This window comes from Stegodyphus dumicola, chromosome 1 (genome assembly GCF_044657685.1).
Source record: "Stegodyphus dumicola isolate Sdum_Otavi_A_Nest chromosome 1, ASM4465768v1".
Lineage (NCBI taxonomy): Eukaryota > Metazoa > Arthropoda > Arachnida > Araneae > Eresidae > Stegodyphus > Stegodyphus dumicola.
In genome coordinates, this window is record NC_140768.1 from 84,152,078 (window position 1) to 84,179,681 (window position 27,604).

The 27,604-nt window shown below is 31.2% G+C and overlaps 1 protein-coding gene and 1 long non-coding RNA gene across 4 annotated transcripts in view; one reads left to right on the plus strand and one right to left on the minus strand.

Moving 5' to 3' along the window:
• Positions 1–27,604, plus strand: part of LOC146999128 (uncharacterized) — an 83,697-nt gene that overhangs the window by 28,632 nt on the left and 27,461 nt on the right. The window lies entirely within an intron of this gene.
• LOC118183129 (N-acetylglucosamine transporter UNC93A-like) lies at positions 378–27,485 on the minus strand. Of its 3 annotated transcripts, none has more exons than XM_085817117.1 (5): positions 15,055–15,501; positions 13,018–14,548; positions 9,352–9,387; positions 966–1,233; positions 378–833 (listed from the first exon to the last, which is right to left on the minus strand). In XM_085817117.1, the coding sequence occupies exons 2-5, from the start codon at positions 14,521–14,523 to the stop codon at positions 622–624; spliced, it is 2,022 nt and encodes a 673-aa protein (XP_085673243.1). In that variant the 5' UTR covers positions 14,524–14,548; positions 15,055–15,501; the 3' UTR covers positions 378–621. The 3 variants fall into 3 exon arrangements, with proteins under 3 accessions (XP_085673243.1, XP_085673238.1, XP_085673245.1); XM_085817112.1 differs by lacking the exon at positions 15,055–15,501 and adding an exon at positions 27,326–27,485 and having other exon boundaries at positions 379–833; XM_085817119.1 differs by lacking the exons at positions 9,352–9,387; positions 15,055–15,501 and adding an exon at positions 27,326–27,485 and having other exon boundaries at positions 386–833.

The window sequence follows — 27,604 nt, forward strand, 5'->3', positions numbered from 1 at the left end:
GTTTACAGTAAACTGCGAGCTGGTAAATATATTACAGTTCATCAGCATACCAGTGAACTATGGAATTGGCCAATACGCAATCCAGCAAGCAATAACTCAGAAACCCACTCCAAACCTCTTTGATTAGATTGCGTGGTGTATCAAGGCTCTGAGTGGTAAGTACGCCAAATAGCGATTTGTGCTGTAACCCGGCTGTATTGATCTGAAATTTAAATAATTGATTTACATTGGAATTAATAACACGAGGTTTAAACTTTTTTAATCTGCTGATTCCTTCATGATACAGAAATTTATTAAAACTCTAACTAACTGAAGTCGGGAAAAAGAATGTAAACTGTTTTTCAACTAAACGTATAACCATTAATAGATTTCAGACTGCGTGATCTTAATTCGCAAGGTCTCAGTTTGGAGAGACTCAGGACTAAATTTTCTGCAATAAAATGTTAATAACTTCTGCATTCCTTAAAATTCCGAATTTATATATATTTTATTTATCCAAGTACAAAGTATAAGAATCAAAGCTTTTAGATTGTAACATATGTCTATCTAACAAAAACGTAAATTTGCTTTAAAAATTCCTTTTCATCCAGAAGGTATGATTAAAATAGTAAACAAATATTTTCAAAATTTTATTTTATTTTTAAAGCAAGATATTTCAACATAAATATATCCAAGAATTCCAGCTATAGAAAAAGCCAACAGAGCGTAGATCTTGAGAGAAGTGCAGAGATAGTTGCTGTATGCGAATGATAAAGCAAATCCCAAAGAGTACCACAAATAGAAACTGGCAAAAGCAGCTTCTTCATCTCCTTTGAAGAGAACACCATAGAAAGCTGAAGAAGAAGGCAGAAATTGGAGAAATGTACGATAATGCCAATTTATTTATTTCATAATTTCCAAAAGTACACATTTGGTCATAATAATAATAAAAAATTATTATTCTTATAAGACATTCTGAGACTTACCACGCAACTGAGACCAGAAAGTTCCAATAAATAATCCCCATAATCCAGCAACCAAAAAGAACATAAATGGTTGACGAGGATCTGGAACCCAGCTTAGTAATAGGATAGTAGATGCTCCACTGATTAGAGCTGCTGTCAAAAAGATAGTTAATCTCCCTAGTCTTCTAATAAGCCATCCAGATGCTGTAGATGATAAGGCACAAATTGATCCATAGCAAACCGTAACTAAACCGATGTGGTACGTGCCCCACGCACATCCTATGTATGACTGAAAAAAAAAATGTAGTGGGCGTTACAGAAAACGTAAATAAAATTTTGCTCCTTCAATTTCTGTTATAATTCAGAGTTTCTGAATTTAGTAGAGCGTAAGTGCACTCCGCTTAATACCGTCGAAAGATAATTACATTATACTTCAGGGGTTCTCAGCTAGGGAGGAATTTTATAATTTCAGGGAGGGATACGGGCAGCCTTTTATTTACTTGTTAAGTATTTAGTTTATGGATATTAAAAAACTACCTGTATTCAAGTTTTCGTATTTATCAACATTTTCTTTTTTTTTTCTTTTTTAATTTATGAAACACATTAAGAATAATCTAAATTTATATGTATTTTTCGAGTTTTGTAAAGAGAGTATTGCGATGATCATCTAGCAATAGCGAAAGCGACGCATGAGGGAAAAAAAAAAAAAAAAAAAAGGGTTCAGAACCACTATTATATTCGCTCTAATCTATTTCTTGATCTATGTTTGACAAATGGCAATTCACACCCCTAACAGTGAATGCCTTTTGGTAGGTCGATACTTTATTTTTCAGCATCAGTCAGTAGACAATACTAGAAAAAATAATATTGTTTGAGCTAAAATGCGCTATTCAATAATAATTAAAGAATAAATATTTATGTAATATTATACAGCTATTGCATTTCAATACTCGAAAAAGCACTGTTTTTGCTATAATTCCTCTTCAATAATGATTAAAGAATAAATATTCATGTAATAGAATTATATAGCTATTGCATTTTAATTGTATCATATGTTTGGTTTTGTGAGAATCAAAGCAATAAATGGCATCTTAAATTTATTCTGTAAACGTAGGTGAAACGAGGGTGAAGTTCAATAAACAATTAAACCTCATTTAATATTAATTTAAGGAAAAATTAATCCCTTTTTAATGTTTAGTTATAAATTAATATTTTTAAAATTTAGGTAGAAGTATAGTTTAATTTTCATTGCTGTTGCTTGCTTCCTGTAATATTATTATTTCGTAATAGGTTTTAAAAGAGACATATTATAAATTTTTTTGTTTTATCGAAACTATCAAGAAGCAGCTTTTGGTGTATTTAATTAAAAAAAACTAGTCACATATAGCAACCATTTTTCATAAAACGATACAGATTTGAAGAATAAGAAAATAGTAGTAACTTGCTCAAAGTTATTTATTAGAAGCATCGCAGTTGATAGAGTGATATCTAGGTTTCTTCATGGATTGATCGGCCCTTTATGATATATTTTATATCTGATTTCTCCCTCAGAATGAGCATTTGGCACTAACAGAACTGAATAAGTATATAGAATAGCTTATCATTAAACGAAATATACATACTTTAAGATAATGAAGCCGAAAAACCATTAGATGAGGAATTTAATTAGAAATCTGAAGAAAACTCTTTAAGTATACTGATAAACGGTGTCTGACGACTGAGCTTTCCAAGCGAGGTATGTTTCATTATTGTCATTTGAATCAAGAGATCTAGATGCATTTCCTCTATTATTACCTAATTCCATAGGAATAGATGTCTAGGATGGTAACTTTTACATACGAGAGATTACTTAAATCTTATAAGGTTAGAACTAAACACTGATCTAACTTTCTAGACTTTCCATACGAATCCTTGCCTTTTGTTTATCTGTCAATACCGAAGCACTAAGCGAATACTACAGTAAAAAATAATTGATGGTTATTTTAAATTTTCTTTCGATGTTTATAAATAACCCAATTAATAAAATTACCTTTCTCTTCTTGTACAATTAGTACACAAAAACTGATTTAAAATATTTACGAGTTAAGAGTTTAAATTTAGGTCCTAAACAACTAACTATACTATTCGAAGAATATTAAAAAAGTTACCAAGTATTGGTAAACATGCAACTGATATAATTGTCGCCTAGGACGGACACTATCAGAGCATTATTACGGCCGACTGAATCTAGCAAAATTATCTTTTAAATTCGCAAACAAAACATTAATATTCGGATACTACATTAAGATTTCATTGCATTCTAGGAAAAATTAAGTAACAGAGATCAGATGACTGATTACTTTTCAGAATTACGGAAAGATTATATTAGAAAAGTTATTGCGTTGCTAAGCGGGGAGTTAGAAGAGGAGTTAATGAACTATTTATTAATTCATTATTAGAAAGGTAGATATTTTACATTTTACATACATACACACGCATATATATATCGAAAAAGCTGCTGGTTGCTGTATTGCTGTAAAACGACTTAGTTAATTTTAGTTTTACAACAGTAACAGATCATTCATTTCATGGTTCATTAAATAAAAGAAGTTTTTCTTAGAAAATTCAAAAAGCAATTTCTGGCTGCCTGTATAAATTTGGAGCTAATTGGTTCCGACGTAGAAAATAAATTATACCTAATTTATTACCATTCATCATATTCTTTAAAATTTCATTTCTACTCTTCACTAAGTTTATAAGGTTTGCTTTATTTAACATCTTTATTTCCAATGTTAAAATCTGTTCTACATTTCTGCTGTTTCATCTGCTCTACCAGAGAATTAGATATTTTTAAAATTACTTCACGTCTATGATTTTAAACTTTCAACATCTAAAAATGTGTCGAATGTAATGTTTTCAAATTTTCACAAATTTCCAAACAAGTTTTTCGTCAGCTTTTGGATTACGAACGACCATAAAAAAAAAAAAAAAAAAAAAAGGGGGGGGATTTTCTACATATTTTTTAATATATTGCAATCTGAAATAGACAGGATTAAAAAAACGTTTCTTGCTGAAATATTTTTAATCGCTCACAATATCCTGCGTTTGCTACCTTGGCGCACTTAAAGTTTGCGCCGATTCACTTTTCAAACTGTTGCCACCAAATATTATCGCCATGTATTACTATTTTAAAAGAAATTACATAATGAGGAATCTGCATAAATGCAGGAATGTTACTCGCATTGTGGAAAAAAAAACAGTACCTAGAGCCATCAAAGTTTGAATAGCGTTAGTCCTCAAACCGAACATGGGTAGCTGGAAGCCCGAATTTTGAATTTCGAATATGTTTTATAACCTATTTGAAATTTCGTAAAACTTTAACGAATATTTTATCAACATGCTTTTTTCAATGATTTGTGAGCGCAAGATGGAAGGAAGGATAATTTTTACTTTCATGTTTTTATTAACTAATAAATTTTGCTGATAAAGTAAGAAGAAAACGTAAGCATAGAAAATTAATGCAACTTATAGCACTTAATAGAATTTTCGACGACGACATTTTGTACCACGATGTTTTCTCAAACGATGTTTTGTAGCACGACATTTTTGCCTTGCGTTGTTTTCTCCACGACGTTTCGGTGTTTTTGCCGCGATGTTTTCGGGTGTAACCCATTGTACGGCAGAAATCATTTTTATGTCCAGCGCGCGAGACTGTTTATCGGAAATTCGAAAGATAGATTTTTTGCTGTTAAAGTATTTTCAGATATCGCTATTGATTTTATGTGTTTTAAGTGCGAAGAACATAATAATTAATAAGCAGGGGTAACATACAAAACGTTAAAAAAACGGCCTTTTGGGCGTAATATAAAAATCTGAAAGCTTTCAGATATTTTTTTCTTATAATTTATTGCTTGTGTTTTAATGATGACTAACTTTTCATCATTGATTGAAACTGAAAAACAGAAAATAAAATATAATTAAAAAAGTTTTTATATAATGAACTTTCAATTAAAATGGATATGACAGCTGGCGCATTGATAAGGCGACAAATACAATTTAATGGGGATAATCGGTTAAATAATTATATCTACAGTATTCACCAATAACTTTATTGCGATTAATAAAAGCGTTGAGCGCCCATAATTAATTAAAAATGATAATGGCCTATACATTTGACACAATTCACTTAGTATGTTTCGTTATGTAGGTGCCCTATGCTTTTATTTTTCGTGATATAAAATTGCAGATGCATTCTGTAAATAGACTTATTTCATCTATTATTTACATTAAACTTTGTGACAAATTATTCTATGAAAAATTCATACATATTTTAAATGAAAGCATATGCATAGAAGCCTTTTCTTAACTGTATTTTACTTCCCAACAGTTGCAATCGGAAACATATACTTCCAAGGATATAAATGCTTGGAAATAATCATGTTTTTATATTTTTAATTTTAGAAAATGAGTGTTTAAAAATTACGAAATCTTTGATTTACTTTTGATATGGTCCGCTGGTCTCTATAGCTATATTTAATAAAATATCGACTGATGCTGCAAAACAAAGCACAGGAATTTTGACTAGTTTGAAAACAATTTGACCCACATATTTCATTTCAAAATTTGGTATTTTTGACATCTTTTATAACTTGCGCTCTTGTTCAAAAATTAAATTTAAATAATTCGAGATTGATCTTTTTTTGCTTAATGTCATTCATTCCTAATCCTTTGTGACTCCTTTTAACTTTTAATTTCGTTGCATTAGGTATGTCATTATAAGTCTTCGAGTTCTAAAAAATATGTTAATAATAATACTGTGAACTAGCCATATGCCAGTATTGTTTTCTAGAACACGAATTCTATAAGGTTCTGTGAATAAGATCTCCATTATAGGAAAATATGTACTGATGAAAATTTTTCATGACAGTGCGCTTCTCCTAATCTATTTACATAAGAAATCTTTCTTTAAACTGATATTTCATGTTCATTTATGCGCAAGTTTCACATCATTCATTTATGTGCAAGTACTATCGCTGAGAATAATCTCAAGCTTTAGAATCAAATGCCACGACTAACTTTTGTCGTATGGAAGTCAGTTTTTGTATTTTAATTTTAAGAATATATATAAACTTCTATCAAATATAACTATACGGGGCGCGCATCGTATAAAATGTAAGATTGGTAATGTGTATTGTACTGACTTTTCGTATTTAAAATGCTATTGTATGAATATTTTCCTTATTTAAAGCATTTTTATTACTGGAAATATATATCTAGAATCAGTAGCTGCAAAATAAATGACATGAACTCTGTTTTCATGAACTCTGTTTTCATGAAATATTTTCATGAACTCTGTTTACAGTTAGTATTTAAATCCTAACAACAAAATTCTGATTAGTTGCGATAACACATGTTGTCTGATCCTGTTATCACGGGCATCAATTTGAATGAAAAATGCACATAAATCCAATTAAACTGCTGATATGTATACAGGTAGTAGTCGTTTTTGAGAATCTAGCTTAATACAATTCGTAAATCAAAATAAGACGTAAAAAAATATATTTGAGGAAAAATAAGCGAAATTCAGATAAAACTAAAAACGCTAGCAAATAAAAAGTTAAATGTAAATAAAAATCTCGTAGAAAAGACATAATTCGTGAGAAAATATGTGTACCGAAAATATAATAGACTGATAAATGATTTTCAGACAATTGTGCCATTAAACACATTAATTTTTTAACATTCTTGTAGGCTATATTTTACACATCACTATATTACGGCGGCAGATAAGCACACCAGGGTTTATCTATGATGTATTTATATTTCTAAAATAACAGAGAAAATCAAGTAGCGACTGGACGATTTTAGATTTTGCAAGCGGAAAGGGAAAAAAAAAAAGAGGCGACCAATGAGCGAGAGGTCAGGGACCAAGGATAATATTTTACGGAGTACCTATGGTTCAAAACCGTTTACCTCCAACATCATAATGTACTAGACAGAGAACAGAAATAGAAACATTACATAAAAGTAGTTAAAAAGGAAAATTTAGAGGGAGCCACATGGCTCGAAAAAAGATAAGGTACAGGAAAAATCATTTAAATCATAAGTTCCGATTTCTTTTTAACAGATTTGAATTTTTTTTTCCTGTATTTTATAATTTAAAAATTTTTTTTGGTATTTTTGTAATTTTTTATACACAGTACAACACTAAAGCAAAAAGCGGATAAGAAAGCGATTAATGATTAATAGGCCCCCTGGTGAATTGGCCGGTGAATAATGCAATAAAGTAATGGAAACGCGTGGAAATATCGAATGCAGAAAATAAATCTGCGGGAAAGATGTGATTTTTAAGCGAACAGATTGATAACAATGCAGATGAGGCCTCTGTTCAGGATGATTAAAAGTTGTTGAGATACGCAAGCAATTCTATGGGCAGAGTGGCATGTGAGACGCCCGTCCTCCAAAGCCCGGCTAGTGGAACTGAAGAGGTTACTTGACCATTAAGTTGAATGGAGTCACGGAAGCGAAGCTCCCTTTTCTTCGTATGTGTTATAAAATACACTCTTAGACAAAAAATAAACATAAATAACATAAATAACACAAGACATAAATAAACAAAACATTCTTCAGTTTTTGATATACGGCTAGAAGGAACATAAAAAGTATATACAGAAGCCCTTTCTAATACGTGGGGTTTACGTCATTAACACATTGCGTGTATGATAATTTTGCGTTCCGAAAAGTTAATTTTCTATGGAAAAAGGCGATGCAAAGTATGCATAATTTAGACGAACCTAAATATTATTGTACCTGAAATGGAAAATGAAACAAAGGGATTTCGGTTTCTGCTTAATGAATAGGTACATGATACAATTATTTTATTTAATAGCTGGTGATTTTTACTTGGGACAATGTTTGACGCAATTTATTTAAAATTTTGCGGTAAAAAGTGCAAAAGTTTTTCAATGCGTTTCATAAAGTATCCTCTTCTTTCCTCATTTAGGTCAATCTCCGTTACAAAATGAGACAGTTTTCTGTGCCTTTTTCAACAACTCGTTTAACTTCTTGCGCGTTAAATTATCGTTATCTTCTTCACTTATTGCTTTCTGGGTCAGCTGGTGTTATAAGATCATAGAATTCTTCATTTGTCAATTTGTCATTTCATGATCGCCATTCTCGAATAACTCTCTAATTCCTCCATCTTGCATTCTTGAAACTCCTTCACCGCCTGCTGCCTTTGTAATCTGTACGATTTCATGAACTTCCTTTTCAGTCGATAGAAATCTTTTCAAAATGTTTACAACTTCGTGTCGATGCCAACAAGCATTCTTTGTTGAATACATTCACTTGATCCCATACGATTTTAATAATTTCTATGCCGTATCTTATTTTGAAGAGCTTTCAATATCCATTTAGTGTCGGTTGCTTTCCTTCATCTAGTAACAGATTTGCGCAGATGTAAACTTGCCTGACATAGGCTTTGGATATTTATATGGTGCCTTTACATGATGATAAAGAAGCGGTGTGTTTGGTGGCAGGAATGAAACGTCTACATTTGGACTCAATGTTGTGATGGCTTCAGTACTGCATTCTAAGGTCATTATCGAAACTTAGGGGCTTTAAGGCTCAGGGTTTGCTTCTAAATAATATTAGATCGTTTAACGAATGAAATTTTAAACCATTTAAAAACACTATCACATCATGACCGATGCTCTGCAGTATACAAAGTCTAATTTAAATTCTCGCGTTGGAAAAATTAAATGAAGATAATTTAGATAACGCCTATAAACAAAATCGCGTTTCGCAAGTCCGCGATAGGCAAAGATTTACTGTATACATTAAACTGATAAATAGCAATAACGAAATTGGCTGTAATTTTAGTTTTTTTTAAGGGAAGCGACCTCATATGTAAATTACTTTTGCTTATATGTATCATTATTTTATTCCTGTTATTTAGATTTCAGGAATGTTTATGCTTGACAAAGGTTGTTTTTTTAAATGTAGAGAAAGCCAAAAGCCATTTACGTATAAATTAATGCCAATTGCTTCTATACTAGGCTTGAAATGGTACGCTAAAATACTCTAATTTCGAAAAGCGATGGATTCTGGGAGACACGAAATGGCTGATTTTAAAACAAGACATGCTGGTTACCTATTTCCAAATGCAACACATAAGGTAGATTTAAGCTGCCCAATAAACAGCTTAAGAAAGATGAGAAAAATTTAAAAAAATGTAAGAGTACTTTACTGAGTAGTAAATTTAAACAGGAAAAAGTGTCAAATTACATTCTAAACATTTCATTACATTTTACATTACATTCGTTACATTTACAAATAATCATACAGATTAAAGGTTTAAAAAAATTGAGATTTCATTAAATGTTAATGAAAATTAGTCCAAAATATTTTATACATTATAATTACTTACCAGTTTACGAGGCACAGGTCGGCGAAAAGAACAAAACTAACGGAAATAAAAATTGAAAAATTTAGACTAAGATTGAAAAGCTTCACTTACGAACAAAAAAGCACAAACAGATTGCAGATCAGAAAACTCGAAATCAAATAACTAGTAAAAACGTTGGAGGGGGGAAACTAAAACGTTTGAGATGCCGTACTAACAAGGAAGGCCTTTAAACGCTTGGGCTCTCAAATTTCTCGAGAAATATAACAAACCTACTCGTCTAGACTAACAAGAAGTAAAAAAAGTGGTTGGCTACTAATATTCTGTAGATGATCGAGAAAAAATTAAATATAAACTTTTTGATCACTAATGGCGAATTTTCTGATAAAATCTTGAACCTTAAAAATTCAGTAAAATCTTTAAAATTGTGCTGCATTATAGTCAAAAACAATTATATTTTCATATTTTCAGTTTCCTGTTAACATCGATTTATCTCTCAATCCTTTCAATATTGTGTGTTTCTTAAATAGGAAACCCTTTTGATGTTTTCTACATATAATTTTAGTTTCAATACATTTAATATTTTAACGGAAATACTTTTTTATTGATTTAATAAAATAACAGAAGTGAATTATAAAGCAGATTCTGGAAAAAAGTACAGTTGATCCTGCACCCTTAAAAACAAATCTCTAAGTTAAATCAATTGTAAAATTCATACAAAAGGAACAAAATAAGTAAAAAAATCAAGAATTCTAAAGAACCTTTTCCTTATGATGTGTAAGAAAATTCCTCATATTTTACAGTGTGATTTGGTGATGCAATATGAACCGCATGCGGTTGACAAACGGGAAGTCTGAAGTTCGAATCCTAGTGAGGGCATGGTTATGTTTTTTCATTTTTCTCCCTCCGAAATTAAACTAATGACTCTACAAAATAATGATTAGTAATCAAAAGTAAATTTTCTTTCAGGATTTGGCGTGCATTAAGAATTCTTTTCGTTCTATAGCCTTAGTAAATCAAGAGAGCATTTGCATATCATACACCGGGCAAAACACTGCGGTCTATTCTTTGAAGTTTGTTATTACCAAATTATTTACACTTTATTATACACCGCTTTCACAAATGTCGTTACCCATCTTTCATGTTTGCAACTGTTGCTCGAAGCCATGTTTTTCTAGTAACAAAAATATTTGAAATGACGCAAAGATTCATTTGGAAGTTTTAAGGAAAATAGTTTTGCAAAAATTACGAAATGTAACTTTTTATACCTTCCCCAGTCCCTATACATATGTTTAGGAAAATTCTGTGCTTGTTATAAAAAATTAAACACAAAATGTTTGAATCCCGTACGACAAAAATTCACTGAGATATTTGATATTACAATCTGGAATCATATTCAAGGGCCATACATAAATTAAAATGTTTGCATTTGTATGTAACTAAAATAAAGTATTAGTTTAGAAAAATGTTTTGCATGTTGAGAAATAAATAACGAGAATTTCTGTGCAGATTATTATGAAAAATCATTCAATAGTGTATTTTAAAATGGATATCTTATTCACAGAATCTTTAAGAATTCGTGCTCCAGAAAACATCGCTATGTTTCAATGTCAGCGCGTATTCAGTTTGTAATAAATACTATTTGCAGTATTTCAAAATAAAAATAAAATATTTGTAGGTTAATGAATTTTTTGTAGGATTCTAAACTAATAAAACTCTACGAGTATCTTGTAACGTACTCTTAGACTTCGAAACCTTATGAATTATTTGCGTGAAAATATTTTTCGGAATACCAACAAAATCTCAAATATTTATCATTAAACGGCATATAAGAGGGAAAACCCAAACCTTGAATTATTCTAGTTTATTTATTAATCGGTTTCTCAGTGCAAACTGAAAATAATGTCAGAATGGCATATTTTGAAATTAAATATCTCGGTCAGTATTTGTCGTACGGGAGTCAAACTTTTTGTGTTTTATTTTTTATAATGGGTAAAACATTTTCTAAAATATATTTATAGAGACCAAAGGAAAGCGCAAAACCTTAGATTTCGTAATTCTTACAAAACTAATCTCTTTGAATTGAAAACTCACAAAACATGAATATTTTTTTATTAACCATTTTTGTATTTGGAAGTTTATTTCTACGATCAGCAGTTGCGGAAATAAAGGTTGGATAAAAAGAACTTTTGTGGGCATAGTTTATATTCGCTTTAAGAAAAAAAAATTTTTTTCTTTGGGAGTGGGAGCTAACTGTTTTCAAACTAGCTGAAAATAGCTAGTAAGATGAAAATAATATTACTTTAAGCTGTAAGCTGAAAATAATATTATTTTAGCTTGCAATGTCCCAAATTTATGAAAATAATGGGATTAAACGTTTAGACTTTTAATTCTAAATCATATCTTTGTTTGGTGGTATAAATACATTATAGTCTAAATGTTGTTCCAAGATTATACCGCCAGGCACTTTTAATTAGATTTTAAGCCAGAGGATATTGTTGAAGATGCAGAAGAAATCCTTGCCTCATCGGTTGAAGAGACGGACTATGAAAATGAATCGGATAATATATCTGAGTTGAAATCAGGTATATTTTTTTCAAATAGTGAATCTGAAATATACCTCAGTCATATATAACTGGACTATAAAGCAAAGGCGGTAAAATTCTGGCATATTAAAAGACGAAGGAAAAAATAACAACAACAATAATAAGAATTAAAAAAAAAGACATGTAGCTTGTTATATGTTCAAAAAAATGACGGCAGTTGAAATACTCGCAGTAATTATTTTGTTAGGGGAAAACGTTCCGAAAAATCTGGTAATCGTAAAAAAGAAAGGGGCACTTTTTAAAGAAACGTGGCTCATATTCATGTTGTGCATGGGTAACAGCATGAAAATGCTTACGTAACGGTCTCCTTTGCCAGAATTTAAACCCAGCTAGAACGACCATTATTGAGCAATATGTTGTTGTTCAGGGATTGGGGGATTTTTGCTTTCTGAATTTGTAATTCCATTCAGTTTGTTAATTAAAAAAATAAAATGTCTTATACATATATACTTTTGAAAATATTATCTTTACTCTTCACTCAACACATGATCAGAATATTTACGATCATGTAAACATGCACTATTGAGAACGCGCTAAAATGGCTGAAGTAGGAGACGTCGTTCCAGTAAGATTCAAGATTTCGAGAATTTTTATGTTCAGAATTGACCTTTCAAACATTAAATTTCCATCGTATATTTTTTTCTAAATCATTCCTTCATTTTAAGCTGTTACGTATTAATAGACGAAGTATGTATTTTTCGCTTTTTAGATGTCATTACGTACCATTTCACTTATTCGTTGAATCAATCGATCATCTTGTTTAATTTACAGACTTTTAAAATTAGATTTCGAATTTTCGTAATTCCACAGATAGGTATGGTTAAATCCTGTCAATTTTGCAGTATGTTATGCGTATATTATAATGCTAACAGCTAAATTTTTAAATGTTTGACATTTCGAGACAAGTATATTCATATCTATTCCGAATAATTCTCAGAAAAATTCAGAGTTCAAGTTTGAAAAACATTTCATGTTAAAAAATCAAATAACGAAAACAGCAAACTTAAGCTAAAAAAATTAAGTCAATATTTTTTGTTAAACAATATATAACGATTGCTTAATAAAACAAATTCATTTAAATTACCTTTGTGAAGTCTCCTGAGTAAAACCCTTGCACCATACCAACGTAAAACGATAAAGGAATCAAGAGAATTTGCTCTTTCTTTTTAGTTAGTCGACAAGTAGCCATCAGCAAATCCAAAGAAAATTTTATTTCTTTTTTATCTACTTCTAGTTTGTCCAAGAATAAGGCAATCAAGAGTACAGCACAAAGAGCGAGTGAAGAGCAGATACCTGTCAAAATGTATCTCAAACGCAGACTTGGCTCTGCTAAATTATGTTCAAAACATTTTGATTCAATATTGCAAACGCTAGCTCCGCATACGCAGCTATAATTGCTGCTGTTATTTTGGAACGTATCATCAGTCTGTAAAACATAGTAAGACATTAAATTGCTCCAGATATGTGTTGAGAAATAAGCCAAACCATGGAAGCCAAAAAAGCGAGCTACTGTAGAATCAAGAGAGTAGGATATCCGTGGTCCTTCTTTAACAAGAGCAGTGCTGCTTAGGACCAAGGAGTGCTGATTATGAATCTTAATAGTGGGATCAGATTTATTTGGTAACTGAGCTGCATCTTGGGGATAGTTATCAAATTTTTGTTCAGACTGTGAAAAAACAGCTTCATGACACGATTGAATTTTACTTGAGCTATTATACTGCAGATCAGAAATGCCACTATCAGTATGCGCTGCTTTGAAATGTTGAACGCTTACTGAAGATGGGGTTTTCATATCTAATACAGATATTTCAGTACTCGAGCCAACTTTTAAACCAATATCCTGATTGTCAGTACTTCTTTTAACATCATTTAGTATTGTAAAATTGCTACTGCCTGCAACAGTTACAGGTGAGTAATTCTCCTCCTTATGTAGCATATTATTGGGGATGTCGTACTGCTTACTCTTTAGATCAGAAATTTTAAGTTCTTGTATTTTTAAGATGCTTGGCAATGAACATGTGGCACGAGTTCTCAGGTTTTTATCGCTCTCACATCTTGAAAAGGAGAGAGAATATTTTCTTATTAAATTCTTTTCTCCTGTAACGATTTTGTTCTCATCATCTTTAGCAGAATCTGAGATACACTTTTTTGACGAAGCCTGAAAGTAGAGTTTCGCAATTTCATTCAGATACGTGCATTGAGCTCCCCAAAGTAAAGATGCCCCTAAGCCACTAAGTATTGAAGAAGGTATCATCAGAATCCAATGCGGATAAAAATTAGATGATATGTAAGGTAGGTAAGTAAGCATAGATAGGGTAATTGTATTTTTACATCCTATTTTTTGAATGACATATTTAGGAAAAAGTAAAGCAGATATACAAAACGAAACATATAAGACGGCTTGAGAAACGACTCCGACGCCCTGTTCTCGATTAATTGTACTTTGCAAAACCGACAGTCCGTCAGTACCTGTAAATAACAGTAAGAATCCAAATGACAATATGAGTAAATTTTTGATGATTTGTGGTTTACTTGTCATTCCCTTTGGGGGTTGGAAATATGATTCTTTTCCACACGATGTCTTTCTCATAATGAAGTCTCTGATATGAAATTATCTGAAACGAAAAAGCTTGCTATTAATAAGCAGTTAAGGGCAACGATTTTTTCCTCTATTCTATTCATACGATTATTAATACTGCTGTTACCATTGCTACGACTACAGTACAACTACTTAGTAAATTTAAAGTACAAATTTATAACTATAACTCATTAACTTAGTAAATCAGGAATAAACATGTTCAGAATATTGCTGAACGGTTTTTCTTAAATTCATGTAATACTAAATCCATGTTAAATACAATAATTAAGCAATTTTAATTTCAAGAAACTTTTGTCCATAAATTATAAACATCCAAACATTAAGCAAATTTGGACTTTAGAAAAAGGAAAAAACTGAACACTGAGGTCTGGCAAGAGATATGTTGCTCTTCATGCAGTGGGGTAAAAGAAGTGCATTTGAGAAAAAAAAAGATAACTTGTGTGGTAATGTTTATTTAGTTGGTTGTGGTGGCAAAAGTATATGTCACATGTTATGATAAACAGGAATATAGTGGCAACTTACCCCAGGATAAGATCCAGGTCTATAGCCCGCCGTGACGAGAGAGTGACAAACACGTGAAAACAGATTTAATTCTTGCTTTATTGAATACTAACAATGCTGAAGAGATTTTTTTTTGAATCCGTTGTGTCACATGGCGATATGAGGCCTCCTCACTCAGAAAAAAAAGGATAGATCAATTCTTCCACAGAGCCCTTCGAAGACTTGGTATATTTCAGCTCAATCCTATGCAGGTACTCTTCATCGGGATGCCGGGCGAAAATGCCAAGCCCGGGAAAAAAAAAAGAGATTAGCTTAAATTTTGTAGCTACAGCATTAAAGAGAAAGAAATCTCGCTTCCTTCATACACACTGGGAGACCAAGAAAGCTTGCGCGATAAATTCCAAAAGTTTGCATTTCACCCCACTCTTACCGTCTTTCTCCATGCAGCATCTTCATCTCGCACCTTCACAATCTCCTCCTCCTCCTCTCTCCCAGGTGGACAAAAATGACCGCCTTTTATAAAGTTCCACAGTTAAGTTTTGCCGCCAATGAAAAAAAATCCAGCGTCAGAAGGCAACCAATCGCAAAATATCTTCAGCTACCCAGGCAAACAGAAGTGAAGACGCTAGTTGTCTGACGCAATACTTTCCTCCGCTTACTACAGTTGTCTGATGCAATACTTTGCTCCACTTACAACAGCTGTCTGATGCAATACTTTGCTCCACTTACAACAGTTGTCTGATGCAATACTTTCCTCCGCTTACAACAGTTGTCTGATGCAATACTTTCCTCCACTTACAACAGTTGTGTGATGAAATCTGTTCCTCACCTTACAACACAAGTTGGCGAAAAAAGGAAACTGTCACCAATGGAATCTGATGCAAATATCTAAATATTGCCATAACGTAGTAAATAATTAATTTAATGTGACCTCGTCACAACTTGTTACAGACGTAAATAAATAAATATAAATAATAAGTAGTAGTCAAACAAATCGCATTAATATCCTTATTTAAAATATTATTTGTTTGATTCATATAAATGTATTTATTTTTACTGTATAAATTTATAACATATATGTACAGTTGATCTTTGAATTACGCTGAGGACGCGGTCATCCTCAGCATTTGTGAATTGGATATTAATAGTGCCCTCTCAAAGACTTAAATATTCAATAGTTGCCAATTAATCGAAAAGCGGCTTTTAAATCTGCAAGGTTAACAACCAACTATTTATTAGTCTAGAATCATAACAAAATAAACGATATCAATAAGACTATAATCATATTTTTTATATGGTACTTATTATTATTTTGTTCTAGTGATGTTCCAGGGTAAAATGAGCTAGATGTGGAACATTTTTGAAAGAAAAATCTTAAGCTACAAAAAATACAATTCACTGCTATATATATATTAGACAACCTGAGTAATTTAGATGAGTGCAAATTTCAGATGCAAGTTATTATGTATCAGCGAAATATATTTAAATTCATTTTTCTAAATTGCTACTACATTTTTTAATATCCATATTTTTGTAACATTTTTTTTGTATATCTTAAACACAACAAGCATTGAATATTTTATTTTTATTATCAATGCTACAGAATAAGCCAAACACAACAGAACTCTATGAACAAATGTAAAAAGTCAGTATCTCATCATTTTTCTTCCAGTGCTTCAATACCTCTCTTCCTCAGAGGCTCCACGGAGCTCTGAGCACATTCCGATGTGGGTCCTCTCCATTTCTTCATTTAAGCCGTAACGTGAGCAGTGTGGCTGATAAGAATACCAACAGTATAGAGATGGCTCGCCAAGCAGTCGTGATCAGTTTCAAGGCTAAAACTGGCCACAGCTATTTTCCGCGGATTGTCTGGTAATTTTTTTTTCCAAGATGTCCCTCCAGCTCTTGGTTGAGACACGCATTGTGAGTTCACCTCTCCCTTTTTCTTGAAAATATTTTCGAATGTATAGTTTTTCAGAATGGTAAGAACATTTTGTAGATAAATTTCAAACAATTTCTGTATTTTGCTTTGCCCGCATCGTAAATTCACTTCTCCATTTTTGTGTAAAAAATTATCGAATGTACAGCTTTGCAGAATGGTAAGAACAATTTGTAGATATCTTTTAAACAATTTATGAACCTTGTTTTGCAAATTTTTGACCTGATCGTTACTATAAAGGCAGCAATGACTGGGAATCCATTTTGGTACAATTTCTTTATTCCCTAGTCTCAGTTTCTCCAAAAGCATACGGTATTCAAGGATTTCCTCGAAGATTGGTCAGGCCCCTGATCCAATAGCCTATAGTGCCGCCCTGTACTCCGAGAGGATGACCACTTTTTCATAGCTAAAATTTGGGGCATTAATCTATCTTCGAATTACATAAATACCCTTTACCTCATTACCTCGCCATCAAAAGCAGTTCTCCCCGTACCCATGGGTATGTAAAACAAAAGTTAATTTTTAGTCTCAAGGGCCAACATTTTAAAAGTATCTTGAGATGTTTGATGTTTCAAACTTCGTTGAATGCACGCATGGAATATTGGAAGAATTTATTAATTTAATAAAAGATTTTGCTGTCCTGCCTAGGGAAAAAATAAGAAAAATTTAACTAGCTGTTAGTTTAACTGTTTGTAAAAATACAAATATTGATTTTAACAAAGGTAAAAAAATAGATGCTGGCAAAACATTTGAAACCTATACATTAATTATAAAAAAAGTTTTAATTTTTTTTTCAAAAGGGAATATCAACAAAAATAAAAGCCAAAAAAATTATATGACTCTCATTTGTAAAAATGACCAGTTTAAGAGCAGACATGTTTAGTTTTCACTTCTCTTCAATCCGCGTTTCATTTCACTCTCAGGTTTTATAAGAGAGAAATGACGTAATTTGACATTCCATTGGGCTATGATACTACCAAATAGTAGCCATTTTAAGAAATTATCTTTTTAAAATACTACCTTCAAACATAAAGATTTTAATTAACTTAATGTAATTAATTATTCGTAAATATTATTGAGGTTAATTAAAAGCCTGCATTCCCAGAATCAAGTATCATATTAGCTGGTACCCATCAGCGGCCGATGGCTTCATGGGGATTTTCTAATTCTTTATGTACACTGCTCAAAAAAAAAAAAAAAAAAAAAAAAAAAAAAAAAAGAAAAAAAGAAAGAAGGGACAGTGCTATATCTCCCGTTCTACTGGGCCGATTGACAAAATTCAAACTGCGTTTTTCATGTCTCGAAAGCGCGACTTAGGATATATATTAGATTTATATATAGCACTATTCTAGCATAGGCATTTTGACACAAAATAGGACTTTTTCTGAAATAACATGTCAATATTTTTCCATATTTCGATTCTACGACTCAAATTATGCCAGAATACGAAGTTTTGTAAAAATCGTACAAGTAGTTTTTAAAATATTAGTTCTCAAAATTTTAGCTCCTCAATGTTAATTGAATTTGGTAAATATTTATTAATATATCTCTTTTCTTATTAAACTTTTATTATTTTTCCTTTCACATTTCGAAATTTAGGTTCATTCCAAATAAAATTGACCCATTTTTTGTGTTTTATTTTTAAAATTTCTATTTTAAAATAATTTTTATAAATTTTTCGAAAAAAAATTTGAATTATAACCTATAAAACTTTTACCATCATCTTAAAGTAGGTGTATTTCTAAGCATATCTGCAAAAAATTAGACTTTTTTATTCAAAAATTTTCTAAGATATACACGAATTTACATATTTTCGCGTTTTGAAATTTGGCATCTTTTTTTTGAGCGATAATAACGCCAAATGTGGTCTATGGTAACAGTGAATTGCTACAGTCTTTTGTAACAGTGAATTGCTACAGCTATTTTTAACCTTAAATTTCAAGTAAAATTTTACGGGCAATTGATTATATGAATTTTTTTCCCTCAGTGATGCGTAATAAATATTTATTAATACTATATGAAAATCTATTTTTTAAAATTATAGATGATATTATTCAAATTTTTAACTATTTTTTAAAATTTATCTGTATCTTCCTTTTAAAAAAAAATAAGAGTAAATTTTTGTAAGAGTAAGTTTTTAGTCGTCTGCTACTTTCTTCGTTTAAATCGAATTGTCTAAAACTGAGAATTTTCGTTTGATGTTTATTTGAATTTTATGACATTAACAGCATAATTTATTTCTAAACAAACTGTTGCTTTTGAAGTGGCTGAAAGAGCGGCTGATACTATCATCCATATTTTTAAGGCACAGTATATTTTTATAGAAACATAAGATTTAGAATAATCATTTTTATAAAAGTTAAATTATGATATAAACATACAACCCTCTAGAGACTGAATTAATGGAAGTTCAATGGTTATGTAGAAATGATCTGCAGCTACTTAATGGCTGGATAAGTCAACAGGTTCTGTGGACAAGTAAGAATAATTATATAAACGACATCCATCATTCTGGATTCAATTAACAACGAGGATACGATGTTTATTAAATGAATTTAAGAAGTTTTAAAACATAAAAAAATCTCATTTTCTATCCTAAAATGTATTTTTGTGCTTCATTATATCCTTAAAATTCTAATTTAGAAGGTACTTGTCAAGAACTGAATCTTAATCATCAGTAATATAATAAGTAATTACTACGCTTATTAATAAATTCTTCTTATAAAGTAATTGCAAATATTTCAAAAAACTTTCTGTCTGAATGGAAATATTTTTCTATGCAAATATTTTAAATTTTATATTAATCAAGATTGCACACGATATTATTTATTTGCACTTCAATTCTTACCATCAGCTCTAGTAGAAGTTATAAATCAATTATATTTAATTAAGGATTGGATTGGATTATTTAATTATGGGAAAGCACACGAGGGCTAATCTGCCTAAAGGGAGGGATGCCTTCGTGGAGGACTTTCTAAGGAAAACTGGCTCGTATACACGTTACACATGGGGAAAACCACGAAAATGCCCATGCGGCCAGCCCGTTCGCGGGATTCGAACCTCGGACCGAACTACCAGTGTTCAACGTCTTTACCGCTCGGCCGCTGGTGGGCTATTTAATTAAGGAATGACCACCTAAGTTTAGAAACAGCGTACTGTAACAGCAATTCAATTATTGGCGCCGTATCTTTCATGTTACTCTCGATTGGCAAGCTACGTGAGTTTTAATGAGTATTCAGGTTTTGCTAGTAACTTCACTTGGAAATCGCGCTTAAACTAGGTTAGTTGGTTATCTGAACATAGAAAGAACATGGGAGCTATTTGATTAAGATGCTTTTATAGAGAACCTTTGTAAAGAGAACCTAAAAAACAACGAAAACCAACCATGCAACCTGGGTTAGACTTCGCAACAAACAAGTAGTATTTAACAATCTTAAAATGCTAGGCAACTGGTAAGGTTCCAATTAAATCTCCAATTTAATATTTTATTTGTAAACATTTAAAATATTGTTGTATTCTTAGACACAAAAAGCAGAATTTTTGTTAACTCGTTAGTAAACTACCAAGCCGTAGTGCAAATGAATAGTCAATTTCTTTTGCAATAATTGTGTTCACTTAATATTCTTGGAATATGAGCTAAAGAAGGAACGTTCTAAGAAGATTAAAGAAGTGTTTAAATCCAGTGATATTAGGTTTGTCTTACAAGCTCAGGATCAAAACGATTCTGCAATTTCCCGAGTAGTTGGCTGTGAATTAAGCAGATGATTTTTAATCTTATGTTTTCAGTCAGAAAACGTATTCCAAATGTTTTGTATTGCATGACAATGCAACTTTTCATTATTCAATAACCAGTCGGAGAACCGCTTGTGTTCCGAAAATAAGTACGTGTACTCAATCGTCGTGCATATTCTTCAAATTTGTCTTCTTGTGATTTTTTTTCTTTCCCAAAAACTAAAGTTTCCTCTCAAAGGAAAGTTTTTTGACATTGAAGAGAAAAAAGGAGTATGACATCTACTTTTAGACAAAAACAGATCTGTACAAGCCTTCTCTTCCATTACATGTTGTGCAGTGAGACAAAAATTTGCATCAGCTTAAATTCTATAATCTATTTTTATTACACTATGATTACTTTATTAAGATACAGTGAATGTATACTAAATCTTTTACTTCAGCTTAAGTAATTCAGAATTTTTGACGGAATCGTTGTCGGAACTAGGACTTAAAAGATAAGTCAAATTAAATATTTCGATAACCCAATAAATTCAAGGTCGAAGTTTCAATATTTTATTTTCGGAGGGAGGGGAAATTTTTCAGTTTTGGTCCATTATCCTAAGTATATTTGCTTCGATTCTTTATTTTTCCATAAAAGGGAAAAATTGACGCATGGTATACATATAACGCATAGCTTCAAATTAAAATTTAATAATATACAGAGTGGTTATAATTAAAGTTCCACATTGAAACGGTCATAAAAGGAAAACTACTGGATCAAATGTTATCAAACTTCGTAATCGTGTAAAGGAGGTCATGGGAATTTATGTTCCGCGAAAATAAGGAAGTTCGAAACCTCACCACCAGGAGGAAATGGCGCTGTATGCAATATTGCTAAACAAAATATGGGTCGGAATATAAGTTAACCTTTTGTTACGCGGGTTTAATATGTTGTATACCCTTAAGAAACTTTGAAGTAGGCAAATTACAATTTAAAGGTGTTAAATTCAATAAAAGTCGAGTGAGCCATCCGTGTAAGTGAGAAATTCGTCCGTGAAACGACGAATTAGCGATTAGAAAATGTGAGATCGCAAATCACTCGCCACAAGTGCGTACAATCCGGAAATCGTTTTCTTACAGATCTCTAATTTGTAATTTTTGAAGCCTGAATTCGGCCCTAAAACATGAAGATACTGATTCAAAACGCTTTTAATCGATTTGGGCCAAAGAAATCCCTCATGTTATCTATCTAGTTCCCTTGCATTCTCTTAATGCATTCGATTGCATAGCAGTCATTCCACAACGTTTAGTGTTGAATGACAGCTAGTTTTATAACTGAACCATTTTTCTCTGAAGAGCAGTCGACAGCTGGACCACTGTGATTGCAGCTCACTTAGAGTCAATGTTAAAATGTTTCGTGATACATGAACTGCAGTAACGTGACATTTTAGATACTACGATTTTTACGCAGGGTTGGGCCATACCTCACGTCTGTCGCACAGTTACTTAGGCAACATTTCACGAATGAATGTCTTATAAGCCAATACTTCCCCTCTTCCCACCAGACCACAACCTCTGTGACTTTTATCTATGGGGTTATCTCAAAAGCACTGTTTATGGTGATAATCTAAACAATTTGGCAGAAATGAAAAATGTGATACACTGACATGTCCGTAACATTCCTCCTGATATGCTAAAAGCTGCTGTTGAGAATGCAGTAATAGGATTTAACTTGCTTTCGGAAAATGCTGGACGCTACATTGAACATGCTTTGTAACACGTTTCGGAAACTATTAAACACATTTTAAACAGATGTTTTCATGTCTTATTTCATTTAACAATATTGTATACAGCGCCATTTCCCCCCTGGTGGTGGGTTTTTGAACTCTTTTTTTTTTTCCGCGGAAAATTCCCATAACGTCCTTTTTACACGATTCAAGTTTGATAAAATTTGGTCCGGTAGATTTCCTTTTATGACCATTTCAAATTGGAACTTTAATTATAACCACCCTGTAAATTAAACTTTAAAAGTTTGACAGTTTGGTTCATGTCCCAGCTTTAAAAAAATATATATAAATATAATCTTTTATATTAATGCTCTTAATTTTTTCTCGCGTTATAGATTGTATAAAAAAACATGATCTTTAATATGATTTAGATTGTTTCAGCCGATATAAGAATCGGGTTACTCGGTGGTACAGAATAAACCCTGCGGGACTGTTTTATTTCTTTGTCATTTAGCAAAAGTCTTTTAATTAAAATATTTATCCTTTGGACTTCGCTTTAAACTTTATTTATAGTTAAAATGACTAGAAAATGAAAAGCTGTCTTCAGCTGAAACGCAATTCATGTAATTGAAATTTTAAAAAATTGACAAGAATAAAAAATTTATGGAAGTCTAGCAATCGAAAAATCTTAATTTTCTTGTGTTAGCACTGAAAATAACTGTAGAAGGAAAGAAGAAAATTAGGGACAAATGTAAGCTGTCAGACATACCAAGATGTTTCAAAACGTTAGATGCTTTTGAATATACTTTCAGGATACTTAAAAAAATTTAGGTGTTCAAAGAGAAAACACTTGGACGTGTACACCAGCAAATACCATCAATTGAGCTTGTGCTAACAGAAAAGACAAAAACGATATCATTGCAGATTAAAGTGAAGAGCGACTGGTTTTAAACTATATGGTTGTATAAATTTAAATTACGTTATAGAACATCATATCGTATCATAAATGGAGAATCCCATGATTTTCTCAGTCGAATTATTTGAAGATTCAGGAGTTTATCCAGTGATGTATATGGATGTCACCTAAAGATGTTTTTTGTTACTCCTGATGAAACAGCGGCCGAGCGGTAAAGTCGCTGAACACTGGTAGTTCGGTCCGAGGTTCGAATCCCGCGAACGGGCTGGCTGCATGGGCATTTTCGTGGTTTTCCCCATGTGTAACGTGTATGCGAGCCAGTTTCCCTTAGAAAGTCCTCCACGAAGGCATCCCTCCCCTTAGGCAGATAGGTCCTAGTGTGCTTTGTCATAATTAAATAAACCAAAACCTCTTGATGAAACCAGTCATACCTTCATTTCATACCTTCAAAATGTTTAGCCTCTAAAGACTGATAAAGGCTCTGACCAAATACTTCGTGAAGAACTTTCTAAGGGAAACCAGCTGGCATACACGTTACACATGAGAAAATCCACGAAAACGCCCATGCAATAAAGTAGAGTGCCTGAAGAAAAGGAGAAGAAAAAATAAATGTTTGCGTAAAATTTAGTATTTGTATTTTTTTTTTTAAATTTAAAACCTTTCAGTCTTATGATATTTGATTCTTGCGATTTCAAAAATAAAATATTTGACTAAAATATGAATAACATTTTAAGAATCCAAATGTAGGATAAAATTGTGAAAAGCAATGAGCACAATGATAAAACTGTTTAAAGCAGTGTATGCAAGTCATCCTAAGTTAAAATGTCGGTTATAAATCTCTCTTATTTATATATATCATTTCTGAACGAAACATTGAAATTCGTGTTAACTGTGCTTTAATGTATTTTCTCTTTTAATATATGCAGTTTTCAAACGCATCGTAGTCTGGGTTACAAAGTATTCTTCCGAAAGAAACACAATTCAAATAAATAAAATCCAATTCTGGAAAATTTATATTCATAAATATATTTAAAATGCTCAGTTCGAAGGAATAAATAGAAAATTTTAAAACAATTATCTGAAGTGACAATGCAACACAAACAATTAAAATAAAAGTATAAAAATTTAAAAATTACCTAAAATAATAACTATGAAAAAAATATATATATAAAGAAAACTATTTGAAAAAAAATAAATGCGGCACGTTTTTCTTTACGCAGTTCGAATAGGTAAATAGAAATTTTTAAGACAGTTATTCGAAAAAAACCATGCAACTTAAACAATTAAAATGAAATTCGAAAAAGAAAAAATTACTTAAAATAATAAGTTATAATTGAAAATATAATATAAAGAATATTATTTGGAAAAAAGGAACGATGGTGACTTTTTCCCTCTCACGGGAAAGGAAACTAGGTTGCCATATATTAAGAAGTTCGCCAAGTGAACTATTCTTGGCGCAAACTCAAAAAAAAATTGCCAACATAAATTTGTGAATTTCTCCGTAAATTTTGCTCCAAATTTTACAAAATTTCATATTTAGGCGTAATTTGAGTTGCAGAATCGAAATATGTAAAAAAATTGGTATTTCAGAAAAAGTCCGATTTTGTGTCAAAATACCTATGTTAGAATAGTGCTATATATAAATCTAATATATATCTTAAGTCGCGCCTTCGAGACATGAAGAATGCAATTTGAATTTTGTCAATCGGCCCAGTAGAACGGGAGATATCGAACTGTCTTTTTTTTTTTTTTTTTTTTTTTTTAGCAGTGTACATACATGAAAGCAAGCTAAATTTCTTTAGAACGTCCTTCGCAAAAACATTCTTTAACTTCGCATTTCTTTAACTTCGAAATAAACTTCGCGTGCTTTGCCATAATTTAATTTTGCGTAAATTATAGATGGAGTAATTTGCAGAAATCCGATGGATTTTTTTTAAGCAGTGATAATTGTTTGTCACCATCAAAATTCTTCTATCTAACATTTAATATTGTATTTGAGTGAAATATTAAAAGATTTTATTTTTGGAAGAAATACTTTACTCTTGAGAATTAAATTCCGAAGTCAGTCAATGCGGTTTGCATAATATACGAAGTTTATATTCTCGTTTGCTAAAAGTGACAGAAATAAGACTAAAAATTATTGTTTCTATTGACTGAAAGAAAACAGTGACGGAAAGAAACAGTCATAAAAGTATTTTACTGAGCATTCCACTAATATAATAAATAATAAATAATCCTAAATAATAAAAAATATTAAATTAAGATCTAATATAAAATTGATAGACCAAAATATGAGCAATATACTTTCCATACTAAAATGAATAGTAGGATTAGTGCCTTAGGTTTCACTCGAACATGAAAGAAATCGAACGAATTTAAATTTATATGGCAATGATTATCCCATAGATGGGACAATGCAGCACTTGTTTGGACTTTATTTTATTATATTATACTTCTAAATTCAAGAGGTAAAAAAAAGCTAAAGTGAAATATATGCAATAAAGGGAAATGTCTTATTCATTTTAAACACACAAAGATATTAGAAATATATAGATTCTAATTTAATGATTTCCCAAATAATTTTTTTAGTATTTGTAAAATTATTTCTTGCAAATTGTCTCTCAATTTTAACAGCTTTGGTAATTGTCTTTGCTATTTATCACAAATAAAGAGCTAATTATTAGATAAAAATTGCAAATAATGTTAGTTCTTAAAATATTTGCAAAAATTATTTACCTTCTCAATATTAAATTGACATAGCACGATGTGTAGACAAATTCATATTGTGTGATGTTTAATATTTGTTTGCATATTTATTACTGAAGCATTTCAGAAGCTTCCATTTACTTACATTTCCCCATTTCACATGCTAGAAAATAGCAATAAAGCTTAAATTACTTCTTCAGATAAATAAAAGTATTTAGAACATGCATATTTAGAGAAACTCTTCAAGGAAACGTTGATAAATTCATTTGAATGTGCGCTATGAAATCCATTATGTTTTCAGATTATAAATTTATTAAATTTCTAATTCCTGTCTTTTTTCTGAAATCGGCATACAGCTCAAAAATAGCTGTTGCATTTATACATGGAGAAGGTACTCTACTTAATTGTAAGTAGCTTTACGACATTTACGGCAGAAATTACATTACTTTATTAGAATGATTTTCAAAGAGTGAAACTTTGTGAAGACAGAGCAACAGCTCTTACTTCGAAAGGTGCCACTGCCTCCTTGAAAAAAAAAAAAAAAAAAAAGGAATATTAATACAAGTACTTTATATATGTACTTTGAATGTAATCTTGCGAAGTCCGCTGAAGTTTCACCTATGGACCTTTTCCTTTTGGTTTCTCGCAAATAGCTCATTCAAAGAGCAAAAAATTCACAATTCGTTAACTCTGAAAAGTAGTGAAAGAAGAAGAGAAACTGGTACTCCTTGAAATTTTACGAAACGTTCTCTACCATGAAAACCACTATAATCCAAAGAGAATTATATCAGTTCGAATATTCACATTTTAAACATTAATTAACGGCCGAGAATTCGTTCTAAAATGTGTAAACATCCTTTGCATATTTTGACTAAATCGTTTTCAAATATACAGAAAATATATAGCGTTATCCCATGTTAGTCTAAATGAGTATCCATCTAGTATTTAAAAAAAAAATTTTGTTATTCCACTGATCCATCTCTAATGATAATCTCTTTTGAGCGACCGTAAATATTTGAAGCCCTTCAGAAATTTTTGTCGTTTTCTTTACTAGGAAAAATGAATTATTTAGGCATATATTGTAATAATTGGACAATTTATTGATAACCTAATCCTTTATAACAGTTTAACGATGATTTCAGAAAATTTATAACATAGATTTAATAATATAAAGGACATATTAATAATACTGTATCTGCTTTAGAAAACTTAAATAAAATGCAAGCATGAAATACGATTAAGTATTTTAAGATAAAAAATAATAATAGAATCTTTTCATAATAATGCATTTACCTGAAATTTTGCCTCTCAAAGAAGAATAATCTTTAGAAAGCTTCTTTTGCAGTTTCTTATTAATTCTTTTGTTCAATAAATATGAACGATATTTAGTAATGCTACGTAATATGCAAATTTGTTTTTACGCTGTGCGAACTGAATTCTGCAATATTCTACCTCTGCAGTCTTTGATAAGGCAACTGCAGGCCAAGTTTAGTGCTTTTTATGTCCTTAACATGTCTGCATTTTATTAACAAGATGATAAAAAAATGAGATAATCATATCTCATTTTCTTTA

Bases quoted from the DNA above. Each gene is read 5' to 3' on its own strand.
- LOC118183129 (XM_085817117.1), bottom strand. From the start codon at position 14,523: ATGAGAAAGACATCGTGTGGAAAAGAATCATATTTCCAACCCCCAAAG. The intron at 1,234-9,351 runs GTAAGTAATTAT...TTTTTTTTTCAG, and splicing joins GACCTGTGCCTCGTAAACTG to TCATACATAGGATGTGCGTG. The intron at 834-965 runs GTAAGTCTCAGA...CTTCTTCTTCAG, and splicing joins TTTCTGGTCTCAGTTGCGTG to CTTTCTATGGTGTTCTCTTC.